The sequence below is a fragment of the Protopterus annectens genome, chromosome 1.part0 (assembly GCF_019279795.1).
Source record: "Protopterus annectens isolate FY-2018-M chromosome 1.part0, PAN1.0, whole genome shotgun sequence".
NCBI classification, from domain to species: Eukaryota; Metazoa; Chordata; order Ceratodontiformes; family Protopteridae; genus Protopterus; species Protopterus annectens.
The window spans coordinates 1,794,331,054-1,794,346,377 of NC_056725.1; the positions used below are offsets into that span (position 1 = coordinate 1,794,331,054).

At 35.1% G+C, this 15,324-nt stretch overlaps 1 protein-coding gene across 2 annotated transcripts in view; it reads right to left on the reverse strand.

Annotated features, from left to right (window-relative positions):
* PDE10A (phosphodiesterase 10A) overlaps positions 1-15,324 on the reverse strand; it is a 4,065,478-nt gene that overhangs the window by 670,779 nt on the left and 3,379,375 nt on the right. For both annotated transcript variants that reach the window (XM_044069581.1, XM_044069571.1), the window contains exon 15: positions 13,513-13,596. In XM_044069581.1, the coding sequence (XP_043925516.1) occupies positions 13,513-13,596 (84 nt within the window). The remainder of the gene's footprint in view (positions 1-13,512; positions 13,597-15,324) is intronic.

Consider the following 15,324-nt stretch of genomic DNA (forward strand, 5'->3'; position numbering starts at 1 on the left):
GTACGTTGTATTGGCTTATAGGCTGTGGTTTATTGGCACACTGAGTCTGTGAGCTGTGTGTCATTTGGGTTGTGTTGGGGGGTGGAGGTTACTTGTGTTTCTGCTTTGGAGGTCTCTGTTGCTTGAGCAGATTATTATTGAGAGCCTCTGCAAATGTTTTTGTATTTCTATGTGTGGATTTTGGTGGTGTAGGTTTAGTGGGACTATGTGATGCATGTGGTGTGGTGCAAGTGTTTACCTTCTCCTCTTGACTGTCAAGTTCAGTCATGGTTGAAGAGAGCTTTACTTCCAGTTTGGCTAGATAAGAGCATCTCTCACAGGTTGTGCTGTTGGGTGGTAGGAGGAAAGGGTTGTCTGTGTACATGAGACAACTGCTACATTGCCCCAAGATGCCCAGATTCATCAATCTTTTATCTTCCACATTTTTATTTTTTTCTTGAAGATTTTCTATTTCTTCATTAATACATGCATTCTTTTCTCACATTTATTTTTACTGTCTCAAAAAAAAATTCATATGTATACTTAAATAGTCTTACTACTAATTTCTCATTTTCTCATGTATCCATCTAAAAACTTTATATAAATTTAAAGAAGTTGCAAATACCACTGGATTTAAGAATCCCAGTCTCCCTTCATTTTTATTCATATATAATACTCATCTATGTACCGGATTTAATCTAGATCCCTATATAAACATAAAAATAATGTCCAACAATTGTTTTTCATACATTTTCAGAGTCATAAACAAACTTGATAAATGCACTATCTTTCCCATTAATATCGAGTTTATTAAGTTAGCTTTTTTATAAGATAATCTACATATTCTCCACAAGCAACAAATTTCTTTTAATTCTTTTAAAGGATTTCCCATTGTGTTCCACTTATTATTTTATTACCAAAATGTATTCCCAATACCAACATTTTTTATGATAAATTGTATTCCTCCTATTGTTATACTTTCTCCCAAATCTTTACTTTTATCATTATTTAATATCATACCTATTACTTTTAAACAATCTACTACACAAAATATGGCTTCATTCATCCATAGACTATTTTAGTTATTATAATATCATCTGCATACATCATCAAAACTGGAATATCTACACCTGTTTGCATTACATACTTTGTAGCTTCCATTTAGCAATTCACCTTACTTATTACCACATTCATAACTAAAGCAAATAATATACCACTCAAAGGACAACCTTATCTTATCCCATTACTTATTTCTTTAATTTACCAACCATTTATTAGAATTCTTATTCTATTACTACTATACAGTGTCATACATACTTTCTTAATTTAACACTAAACTTACATGCCTCCATTAATTCTCATAATGTCTTATGCTCTGTCTAATCAAAAACTTCAGTATCACCTACCATAAATTTAATATCACCTCTTCTACTTAAAATAGCATCCATAATTTCTCTTCTTTCTTAGCAATTTGCAACATCCTTTCATTTCATACCCTATACATTTTTGCCATTATGTTTTCCATCTTATTTTCCAGTCTTTTTTAGATTATCTTAATAAATAATCTTACAATCTGTAGTACTTGTTACTCTCTACTTTTTTATATCTTCTTTTTCTCCCTTTTCCATATGAATTTTAATATTCCATTATACCATTCCTTATACCCAAAACCTTCATTTAACCATTCATTCAAAACATGCTACAGGTATTCCATTAAATTTTTACACATTTCATATTCTATTCCATCTGGGCCTACTACTAAATCTCTATTTACCCAGCTAAGCACTTTAACTCAAAATATAATAATCTCTTTTTCAATTTCCTTATATACTTGATTTGAAAATGTTTTCACTTTCCATATTTTATTATGTTCTTTTTTCTTTAAATACTTTGTCCATATACTAACTACAGTTTTCATAATCTGTTTGTTTTTTTTCTTCCTCTCTTTTATTTTTAATTTCTCTCATTATACTACTATCTTCTTTCACAATCTTCCTCAAATATGCTGACACTTCATTATTTCTTGTAATAACTATCTTTGTTTCTGTAAAAAATTGTGATATTTTTTGTATAATTCATTGTCTTTATCATTTATTTATTTATTTATTATTTATTTATTTATTTATTTTACATTTGTTAACCAGGTCTGACTGAGCTGAAGAGCTCTTTTTCAGCAGAGGCCCGGGGAGAAAAGCTCCAACATATTAAACAATTGTCATTATAAATTAGCATTAAACAGCAGTGTTACAGGATTATTACAAGACATTACATAGCAATACAATGTTATACAGTGTCAATAATCAGGAGTATAGCAAAACTATTTCAAGATGTATAAAAAGAAATATGTCATTAAGATGAATATAGTTTTTGGGGTAAGTGGTTACAAAAACCCAGTTTTATCATAATGTAGTTGCATGAAGGCAAGACAATTAAGGATGAACTGGTTGTTGGAGAGCCATGTTCCAATTAAGTTAAAAGATGCCTGAGTAGCTGAGAAGAGCTTAGAGGGAAAGATGGCTGTGGTGATGACTGTAGAGTCATCTGCATATTTCACTAAAGATGACTGAGGACAGGGGGTATAGAGCTGATTAGTAAAGATATTAAAAGGTAAAGGCCCTAGGATAGACCCTTGAGGTACACCCATTCTTATAGGGAGAGGAGGGGAGAGTGCAGAGTGCCATCTCACTGATTCAGATCCATCAGTGAGGCAGCTGGAGAACCATGCAACAGTATCAGAGGAGAGGTTGAGGTTATGCAATTTGTGCAGAAGAGAGTGTGAGACAGTGTCAAAAGCTTTTGAGAGGTCCAAGAATAGGCAAGCAATAAGTTTATGGTCATCCATGGCTATAGAGACAGTGTTATGGAAGGATAATAGAGCTGTAGTGGTGCTATGTTGAGTCGGTGTAAGCAGCTTTTCCTGTATTAGATACTGCATAACATGTTTATGAATTCATTTTTCTAGTACTGTAGAGAGAGGGGAGAGGATAGAGATAGGTCTAAAGTTGGAGATATCAGAAGAGTTACCTCCTTTGTGTATAGGTAGAGTAGCATTGTTTCCAGATGGAATGGACTTTAGCTTCAGAGATAGAGCGATTGATTAGGATAGATACAGGGAGAACAAGAGAGTCAGCTGCTAGTAGAAGAAAAGTGGAAGGAATATTGTCAGCTGATGCTGAGCATGGTTTTAATTTAGAGAGTAGAGTTTTGAAGTAGCTAGTAGGTACAGGTTTGAGGGAGAAGATATTTGAGGAGATATTATTAGGATTAGGTTCAGAAAAGTTGGAGATGTTAGTAGTAGAGGAGTTTGGGTTAGGGTTCAGTAGCTTAGATATTGAATCGATAAAATAGGTATTGAAGATAGTGGCAATTTCTTCAGATATCCTGTCTGGGCATGGATTGGGGGAGCTAAGAGTACCAGGATGTAATATTTGGTTAACAGAGTTCCAGAATTTTTTAGTATTAGATTTTAGGGCTGTGGAAGGTTTGTTATAGAATTCCTTTTTACCTTTGTTTATGTGTTTTTTGTCAGATTTCTGAGTTTATATTTTTGCAAGTCTGCAGGGAGCTTAGTTTGTGACCACTTTTTCCATAATTTGTCTCTAGTTATCATAACGGTACAAGTGGCTTTTGAAAGCCACGGATGTATGCACTCTCTCTCATTATCTTCTAGGTTTTCAAAATCATTTTCAGGTATCTCTACATATATTTTTCTGTCTTTCTGGTTTTTCTCTTTCATTTAAAAAAGCTTTGGTTTTATATTTTCTTTTAAATGTAATAAATCATTCTGACCAATTAACATAAGATGCCTTTACAGTAACACAATCTCTCCGTAACTGTATAAGTTCTTCTTTTCCTCTTCCATTCCATTATTTTTCATTTATTCTTTTTATTCAATTTTGTATTTTTATATGTTCTTTATATTCATTTATCTCCACCCATATTGCTAAATTATCTGTAAATCCTGCTACAATTGCTTCTCCTTCTGCTATACTTATTCCTTCAGATATTATAAAGTAATCAACTTTCAATTTAAGAATACCTCTTCTAAATCTCCAGCATTTTCTATTCCATATAACCAATTTATCCCATTTCATAACTTCTACTATTTTTCTTAATCATTTCCTTTCCTTTTTGTCTCTTAAATCATAGTTAAACTCCCATTATAGCATTCATATTCACTACAATATAATCCAATAATTGTTGAAATCAGTTCTCCCTTTCTTTACAAATAACAGAAGCATATAAAGCAATAATTATATATACTTTGTTGCCATCTCAAAAAATAATAGTTAATCTTCACTTTGATTCTAAATGATACTGCTGCGCTTGAACAACATTAATTTCCTAAATTAAATATTATATTCCCATCCCATATATTCTCTGTTTGCAGTCATTCATTTAAGAATCTTATGTCTTCTAATACAAATATGTCTACATCACATTACATCATTTTAAAATCATTATCCTTCTTATAATATGTTAATACTGTTTACATTTACCAAAATACTTCTTAAATTGTTATCACTGTCCTTAACTTAAAGGAAACAATTTACCTGTTCAATCTATATTATCTATTACCCATTTCCTTTCTTTTTTTCTTTTAAATTTATTCCTTTAAACTTCTTTTTCCTTTAACTCTTCTTCTAACAGAATTATTTTTTCCTTTCACTATTTTTTAGTTTATATCTTCTTCATCAGTGATTTCTGAATCTTTCTCTATCTCATCACCATCTTCTTGTTCTCTATTATTCCTTTCTTTTTGTAAGCTATCTTCAATTTCAATTTCCAACTCTTTTTCATTTTGTTCTATATCTCCATCTTTTTCACTATCATTAAACTCTTTTTACAGTCCATCCATAAATGCCCAGCTTGTTTACATTTATAACATTATAGTTCACATTCCTCTGTATCATGTCCTGTTTTCTCACATATATAGCATTTCTTTTTCTCACAATTATTCAGATGATGTCCATTTTTCCCACAAAAGAAACATATTTTTGGTTGTCCTCAATATTTCACCACTTCCATGTTACCATCAACATTTCTAACACTTGGAATATGCACATTTTTTTCCATTTCCATGTTCAAAACAACACTGCAATTCCCTCTCCCAGTCCATAAAGCCCTTTTGTCATAAAACTTTGAAATGTTCAGCACCTCTTTAGAAATGTTTTTAATGCCTTTTCAAAGATTCTCTTTCTACTTTTGTTCAAAACAGTATTTTTTTTTTAATTTCTCGGGAAAAAAAGTGTTTACTATGTAATAATTCCAAAGATTATCATTTTGTCTCTTTTCATACTCACATAAAAAAAATTAATTTCATGAACAGTCTCAAAAATAATGCCACAAAATGTCTCTATGTACCAAATAAAAGCTCAATGGGCATGCCTTTGCTGAAGGTTGGGCATCGGGCTGGCAGCTCGGCACCATAAAAATCTACTGCCAATAATTAGTGGACTAGAGTTCCGCTGTGGCGACCCCTAACCGGGAAAAGCCGAAAAGACAAACAAACAACCTCTTGGATTTTTACACCAAAAAGTAATATTTATTTTATTTATTTATTTAACATTTGTTTACCAAGAAAGTCTGACTTGGAACAAAGCCAATTTTCAGCAGAGGCCCAGGGAAGAAAAGCTCCAGATGTATGTCTTTGTAACATGGGAGGAAACCAGAGTACCAGGAGATAACCCACACGAATGCAGGGAGGACATACAGACTCCACACAGAAGGCACTCCAACCGAGAATCGAACTGGAGAACCTCTTGCTGTAAAGCGACGATGCAACCATGGCGCAGTAGTATCCCACACCTTGTATCTATTCAATTCATTATTCTTTTTACTTTTTATTCTTACCACAAATTTCTTTTTCATACTGTCATATCTTTTTTTCTGCTTGTAGCTGCTTTTGACTGTCTCTGCATATGCATATTTCTTTTGTGTAACATCCCCTTTAAAGGTTACCTCTGAGTCGTCATCCTGTATTTTCTCCACTCTCTCTCCCCTGGAAATGTGTCCTCTATTATCTGGTTCACTCTGACTTACCATCTCCAGCAATACATTACCCAGCAACCCTCCCAACTGGAGGGTTGTAAAAATACACTTTTCTTTTGCCATTTCCTCGAATTCTACAAACAAATTCTCTTGAAAAATCACATCCAAATCTTCTACTGTTTTACATGCATCTCCCTGAAAGGTGGTTTGCACCTCCCCTCCTGCCACCACTCTCTCCATGTCTTGCACCCTTCTCCCAGCTGCCACTGTGCTAAGAACGGGACATGTGCACATATTTGCAGCCAGCACTTTCATGAATACTAAGCGCCGTTAAAGACTGTTAAAACTACTAATTTGATAAAAACAAAAACAAAAAAGCAAGCTGGCTGCTATTACTTCACACAAACTTATTTAATGTAAGCACTTTCGTCAAGGTATATACCCCAACTTCATCAGACAACTCAACAACATAGAAGACTTCATTTTATACTCACATTCAAAATCAATTATGCAATTAAACAATTAGTAGGGACTGCTTCATATTTTAAAGTACCCATACTTTTTAACCTTTCAAATACTGACAAACATTATTAAAAGCTATAAAAACAGTATCAAAAAAGTGTTTTGAACATTGTTGAAGACCATAATAAATCAAACAGTATTACTCAATCATAAGAATATAAACTCGTAGAATCATAAAATCATCAAATCCTAAACACTACAAAAATATCAATGGTGGCAGCTCGTAAAGGAGCTAACAATTCGGATGTTTATGTAATTGAAACTCTATTAGAATTGGTGCTATCAAACAATTTTATGTACTTTAATGGAGACCTTTACTTGCAAAAAACAGGGGTAGCCATGGGGTCACCTTATGGGAGCAGTTTTGGAAATTGTCTAATGGCATTTTGGGAAAGAGAGTTTCTTTTCAATAATAACATCTACAAGGACAATGTTGTATGATACACTAGGTACCAAGATGACATGTTTTTGCGTGGAAGGACCAGACAGTTATGGTGGATGAATTTATTACAACCATTACTGACTTTACTGATTTTTTTTGAATTCACATATCAGGTTGAAATGGATTCTATTAATTTTCTAGACTTCCAGATAACTAAAGATAAAAATAATAATAGATATAAGACAACAATATATAGGAAGCCCACCTACTCAAACGCATTTTTACATTTTACGAGCTGCCACCCATATCATCAAAAGAAAGCATTAGTAAAAGGACAAATAGTGAGGGCAGCCAGAATGGTCTCTGCAGCTAGTGACTACATGTTGGAATGTGCAAATTTAAAAGATATGTTTCTAAAAAGAGGTTGCCCGGTGGTCTTTCTCATGCACACTTTTGATGAAGCTAACCTTAAAAGGGCTTTGGGTCATTTTAAACCTATCGTACAAAATGCCTATGAAGGTAACCATCGGGGGGATGTTACGCAAAATCCTGCTGAAATAGACCATATGGGTACGTGACTAAGCACTGATAGAAATTTAACAACTAGTCTCCTGATTACATATTCTATAGATGTAGATTACATCAAGGATATAATACAGAAAAACTGGAGCATAATCCTGGAGGATAATAGGATTAATAAAGTACTAGAGGCGGGACCGCATTTTACATATAGAAAAGGACCAAATTTGAAAAGCCTTTTAGAAAGGCAAGAACAGAAGCATACATCTAGAAATAGTATGGGTAAATGTGGTTCACTGCCAGCAGTGCAAGTTCATCAAATTAAGAAACCAGGTTACTATTAGAAATAGGCAGTATGCAATAAGAGGTAAACATACTTGTGACTCCCAAGGAATGGTTTATGTGGCATTATGTGAATTTTGCCCATCATTTTTCATAGGTAAAATGGAAAGAAAGCTGAAGCAGAGGATATACGAGCATCAATATAATATTCAAAGGAGAATTTTGACAAATGCCCTGGCTAAGCATATAGCTGAAAATCCAACATACGAGTTTGCATTCACAATAATACAAAAAGTTGAGCCTGACCGAAGAGGGGGGACCATGGGAATTAAGACTAGAGGAATGCGAACTGATGTGGCAAATTTGCACATCAGCACATACACCACCTGGTTTGAATGAATATGCTTCTATAAAATGTATACTGAAGCTTAAAGCCCTTGACAGATAAAATACATGTTTTATATTTTTAGCGTTACTAATTTAATAATTTTTAATTTAAGTTATTACAGTAGCATAGGCTATGTACATACATAAATTGATATTCCTACTGACATATTTGTGTATTTATGTGTTTAATGTATGAACTAATATATCATGTTAGATAGTGGGAGTCCGCTTGAAGTGCTTATGAGGTTATGAGTTTTGAGATCGGGTATAAATACAATTATATTTAAAAAAAAAATTTTGTAGTGTATAATACACTCCTATAATTTCATATATCCGTTCATATTTCTGTAGTGTTTATGATTTTATGATTCTATGAGTTTATATTTTTATGCTCGAATAATACTGTTTGATTTATTATGGTCTTCAACAATGGGCAAAACACTTTTTTGATACTGTTTTTATAGCTTTTAATAATGTTTGTCAGTATTTGAAAGGTTAAAAAGTATGGGTACTTTAAAATATGAGGCAGTCCCTACTAATTGTTTAATTACATAATTGATTTTGAATGTGAGTATAAAATGAAGTCTTCTGTGTTGTTGAGTTGTCTGATGAAGTTGGGGTACATACCTCGATGAAAGCGCTTACAATAAATAATTTTGTGTGAAGTAATAGCAGCCAGCTTGCTTTTTTGTTTTTGTTTTTACTAAGCGCTGTTAAGTAGAGGAAGCTCCCTGATGCTCTGGCCAAATCTCCCCTAGTAGTATAACCACCACCTCGGGTCTCCCTTGAAGACAGGCTACTAACCCAGTTTGACTAACTCCATCAACAAAGAATAAATGAACAAATAAACTAATTTTACACCACAGTAAACTCAGAATTCTGACGTCTTATTATGTCTTGTTTCATTTAATAAAGAGTGAAGCAGTTGCTTCTGCAAATGCTATCTTTTTACAGCCCTCTTGTTTGTGGTGATAACTTTAGGATATTACAGTCTGCCAGCTTTCAAAGATTAAGGGCACCCTCCATGTGCCCAGGTCATTGGCAGCTCAAGCAGAGCTGGAGGAAATCAGAGATCTAGGTGCCAAATCATTAAGAGCTTTTGTGCTAACTGAAAGAGGATAACGGTTGGTCAATAAAAATCATTATTCCCTGGAAACATAAATTATGCAAAAATCAAGGTGATGGATGGAGGGAGGACAACAGTAGGTACACTGCAGTGGTGATCTATTTGAACATCTACTGTTATGGTAGCTTTACTTACAGAACTGTACTATGTTCATAATTAGATCACTGCTGCAGCAGCCTTAGCTAGATAGGTAGAGTACTACAGCTGGTAAAGCCTGGGAGGAGGAAAGAAGAAGGTCCAGGAGACTCTGAAGAATGGTCCTAATAAAGCCTGTTATAGACCTGGAAAAGGGAGTCTAGTTTGTTGTGCTTTGTAAATGTATACACAGGACCAATGCTGAGTCTAGAATACATCTAGCATGGGTAACTATCATTTCATCTATACAACAATTCACCAAATGTCTATTTGTTGAACTTAAAACATCAAATACCATTTCAGTAAAGGATTACATCATCTAAATTTTTTCCCAGGGAAGGGAGTTAGCTGGCTGTTGTAACAAATTTGCCTTTTTCCCCAATGTAGTGTGATCTTGGAGTTGGAATATATAATTAGGGGGTGTGGGGGGGTGTCGGGTGAAGTTGCCTACCTTGGCAAGTTTAAAATAATGTAATTTGTGTTATGATTGCTCTGGTAGTCATGTATTTTTTTTCCCCAGAGACAGCTTTTTGATGATGCAATTATTTGCTGAAATGATATTCAATGCATTAAGTTCAACAAATAGGTGTTTGGCAAACTGGTGCTTCAATTAAATGATACAGACCCATCTAGCATGCATCCCTTTCCAAAAGTCGCTGATGAGGCCAAGTCCAGTGTGCCTTGACCCTGCCTGAAATAGCAAAAAGAGATAGCACGGGATAACCATTTGGAAACTGACAGCTTTGACACTGTACTTTTTTTTTCTTATCTTCCTAAGAAATGAACACCTGATCAGAATTTCTGAAGGTTTTAACTCTGTGAAGATGGTATCTTAGTTGTCTATGTACATCAGGAAGAAGACAAATCCTTTCTCCCTCATTTTTAGGCTCTGAAAAGAAGCCAGGATATGTTTAGCTTGGCTCAAAGAAAACTCAGATACCACTTTAGGTATAAATGAAGGAGTCATTATCAAAAAAATCCTGCCCTTGTCGAAATTGAGATAAGGCTGACCCACTATAAGAGCTTGCAACTCAGACACACTTTTAGCAGAAGTCAAAACAATCATTAACACTGTTTTCCATGTTAAGAACCTCAGATAAGCTAATTCAAATGGAGTAAGATTTTTTTTTTTCCAAAACAACATTGAGATTTCAGTGAGGCGACACCTGTTTTCCAGGTGGAGAGGTATGCAAAATCCCTTTCAAACACATCTTGACATGGGAATACAATGAAAGAGGGTGGCATTCTTGGTCATGCATGCTGAAATGACCAATAAATGAACCTTGTTAAAGAGTAAAAAAGGACAGAGGTTAATAACTCACAAATATTGTAGAACCAAAGAAATACTAGCCTTTAAATGGTCTTGGTTCTTTGTATGGCACTAACAAGAACATCTTTTCCATTTGATAATATATGATTTGACAGCATGTTTGCTTGCCTCCTTTAATGCCTGCTGCACTTCCTCACAAAATAGCATTCCGATAAAGTAATAATCTATCTTCCAGGCAGTTAGCTGAAGTTGCTTCAAGTTGAGTGTATCAAACAACCCCCATCTTATGTAACTAAGTTAAAATCTGTGAAGAATTTTGTGGTAATAGCCCACAGCCACATCCGAAAAAGGGAGAAACACTGTTTTCTGGGTTAAAAAAGGAGTCAACACAGTGATCTCTGGTGAGTCTTTCTGAATCTTTAGAATGTCCCTAGATATCAGTGGAAAGGGTGGAAAGTCATACAGGAACATTCCCATCCAAGAAATGAGAATGGATCACTCTTTCATGTCTGCCTGCAAGGAGTCTTGGAGAAAAACATTTAGAGTTGTTTGTTGTGAATATAGGAGAACAGCTCTACCTGAAATATTCCCCATAGCTGGATGAAATCCTATAAAGCCCGATTCAATTTACATTCATTAATGTCTGCCCTAGTCATACTCAGCTTGTCTGACACAATGTTTTGCCCTGATAGAATGTAAAATGCCTGTGGAGTGAGATTGTGCTGAATTGCTATATCTCAGGCTGCCATGGTTACATTGCACAGAGGGTATGAACTGGACCCTCTCATGTATGTACAGCATTACTGTGACGTGGTCTATAATCACTTGTACAGGTCCTGGTGACCAGAGATGACTGAAAAAGTTCAGTGCATTTATAAATATCTACATCCCTTTTATGTTTTGACCTGTCTTTTTTGTTCTAAAGACAAATTTTTACTAACAAAGGCAAGTTTCCCCAAGCAAAATCTGAGGCATCTGTTGTCACAGACTGTACTAGAGCTAGAAGGAAGAACTTAAGACCTGTATTCAGATAAAAATGGTCTCTACACCAAAGATGTTTCCTTTTTAGAAAATCCTGGAATTTGATTAATTAGGGGAGTTAATATTGGAACCATGCAGAATTTAGGTACAAGTGAATATTTTATTGAAGTCTGACTAGAGGAATCATGAGAATCGCTGACACCATGAATCCTATCATTCTGAGAAATTCCCTTGATGCAAGTCATGTACTAAGAGGAAAACTCATGAATAGATCTGGATACAGATATGCTTTTTTTCTGCGGCAGAAAAGCTCTTTGAACTGAAATATCTATGAGACACCATAGAATACAATCCAGTAGGAAGGAGTCAAACAAGACTTTAAAATGTTCTCTTACAACCCCATTCTGTGAAAATCACGTACCCAACTAAAAGATTCCTAACTCTTTGTAAAGATAAGGAAGTCATCTAAATAATGAAATATAAATACCTTGCAGTCTGAAACAGACTATTGCTGGTGCTAGACACTTTGAGTGCACCCTTGAAGCAGGGGATAACCCAAAGGTAATGCAGGGAACTGAAAGTGTAATGCAAGCACAGAAAACCATAAAAAACATTTGAAATCTGAGGCTATATGAGCAAGAAATCATTGTTTAAATCTAGACTTACCAAAAAAAAAAAACTGAAAGAGGACATAAGATGTAACAGACTGTGAAGGGACAACATTCTGAACTTTGTCACAAATTAATTGAGAAAGGAACCATCTAGGACTGGTCTCTATGAGGTTTCTTTTTTGATACCATAAACATTCTTTTATGATAACCTTTCCTTGTCAAAGAAAAAGAACACAGTATATTAAACCCCGAGTCAGCAGATGATGAACAATAGGAAGAGAAATGAAGTTAGATCAGGTGGATGAAGAGGAATCCACTGAAAAGGAGGAAGGAACTACAACTTCCACTGCTATCTGTACCACTGCTGGATCAATATCAGATCCCATTTGTCTGAAATTGCTGTTGCCAAAGAGAAAAATGAAGAGCCAGATTCTGAGGAAGATAAAGGAGAGCCAGTGTGGGGGTTACAGTTTGTAGATCATTATTCAGACTTGTTGGACTCTTCTGGTTTTTGGCAGGCTCCCCCCCTTCTTTGTAGAACTTCCTTGCCATTGTTTTATGAATGCCTGCTTTCCAGAAATTTGCTGAGTCTGCTTATTTTCCTTTTTTAAAAGGGATCATGACTTAAGGATTAAACCTTTAAAAAATCTGAAGGAGGAAGGTTAAAAAATATGATTAACCCCTTTAATCACATTCCCTCTCTCATCACACCTTTTCAGGACCTTGCAACCTCCCTATCAATATAAGAATGTCTCTCACCAGCAAATCCAGGATGAGGGGTTAAGTCAGCATGAGGTAAGGCTAATAAATCCTCAAGCTCTAAGGTAACAGATACAGCAGAATATAAATGTTTAACTTTCTCCTTTTTCTGAACAGGTATATCAACATAAGCAAACAGACAGATTGATGCATGTGAGAGAAATTATCCTGGGGAACAGGAGCTAGGCATGGAAGAATTGACAAGTAAAATGGAATTTTTAGCAACACCTCCAGTTAAGCTAACTGTTCCTGCTGCTATCCCATATGACACAAGTGACAGCGCTTTTAGAACAGTCTTTTTTTTTGTAAATGAATTTGCTTTCTTAGGTATTCTATCTTGGAGAAGCTGGATACTGACATTAGTCCTGATGTGTTAGTGAAAGGTGGGTAATGCCACTATCTTACTTTTACTTTACAGTCATTAACAACAATTTTCTTTCTATCTTTTTCATGATGAAATTGAGGCTATAGCTTTTCCTTACTTCTGCCGTCTTAGTGACCAAGAGCATAAGTCTCCCAAGTATAACTACATAAGCAACCCAAGAATAATCAATCATTGTACCCTTACCTGCTTTTCCCGCAAGACCTGTGAACCATGCAGACAAAGAAAGCTGGCCAGAGATCTTCAAAAGGGCTGATATCAAAGTGGTATCTACATGAGGAAATAAACAAAACATGTAAGGCCAAAAACCAGAAGTATACATTTCCTTACCTCTTACAATCAGTTCTCATAAATTACTCTGAAGGCTCTGAACTATCACAATATTTAGACTCAGTCCTTGCAATAGCTTTAGTAAATACAACCAACACCACTACTAACACAACCCCCCCCAGAAGTACACTTCTACACATTAAGTATTATCACAAGAACCCCAGCCACAATTACCAATGGCGCAAGAAATGGTTTGCAAACGGCCATGTTACATGCAGTGTAAACAATAATGGGCATTCTTGGATGTCCTCTTAGTTCAATATAATCCTGACAACTATCACACAGTCATGACTCAAATATGAATCACTCTCCTATTATATCTGCACAAACATTTTTACTGATTCCATAACAGAACAAAAACAAAATATGCCGGTAGAACCTCATTTTAGTTAAATCTAAGCCAAAATAACAGGTATCCTTAATTAGGAAGAGTAATATACCAAATGATTTTTTTTCTTACTGGTTCTTACTAAACCTTACTATTGAGCCCCACACAAACATTAACATCAATGTGGTACACATTCTGTTTCTTCCCCTGCAAAACAACTTGGAAGACAAAATTCACAACTTGGCAAAGAATTCTGCTAAAGAAAAACTAATTTCAGTCTCACTTGGATAAGCAAACCCACAAATCAACCTGAATAATTAGCCTGTCAAGTCAATCTAACTCAATTAGTTACTTCACCAAACCCACCAAGACCTACAGGTTACACTACCACCACCACACGTCTTGACCTACTTTTCATTCCCTGGAGGTATAACCAGACAGTGGTTCTCCCAAATACTGGGAAGTGAACAGTGTCAGGTCATTTCATTGTAGACCTCCAAAATGAAAAAATACACCCATTTTTATCTAAGAAAGACTATTCCCTGAAATACTATAAGCCCAACTGTTTATGAAACTTCATGATATTGACTGTCCATGTCTCCATAGGCAATCCTGCTCTTTTACTGTCCTGGAAGCACTTCTCACAATCCCAACATCAAGAAGAAGCTGTTTCTTCCCAAACTCCATCACATAAGAAAAAAAAATATCTGCCTTTGGCTCACTTTCACCATCAAAGAGCAAATTATATCCAGGGAACTGGGCCAACATCAAATGGAAACAGAAAACAATAGATAATAGGATAAAGCAATCTTCCATTCATTTAGAACTTCCAGAAGAAAAGAAATAAAAAACAGCAAAAGCCACCTAATCATAAAGAACAAACCATACTGGCAGTCAATCCAAAAATGTCCTGAAAGGCCATTACCTGAATAGCTTGCAGCCGTTTTGTTTCCATTAAGTTTGAACTCAGTGAAATTCTTTTAATGTCTTGCCATCCCTGAGATCACTCCTCCACCCCAAATTGAAATCCCACAAGTTCCAAAAGAGAAACAGATTTAATTTAGAAGTTATAGGAATTACTTAGAGCGACTGAAAAAGGTTAAAGTATTTAAGAATAAGGGGAGCCTCAAAGAGGAGAAGAAAAATACTTGCAACATACCACCAGTCTCGCATAGACCTACTAAACCAACACTGGCAAATAACACACATAAATGCACAAAAACATACTTGGAGGCTCTAAATAAAAATCTGTAAAAGCAACAGAGACCTCCAAAGCAGACACCCAAGCAACCTCCACACCCCATCATAAACCATGAAACACATGCTTCACATAATCAGTG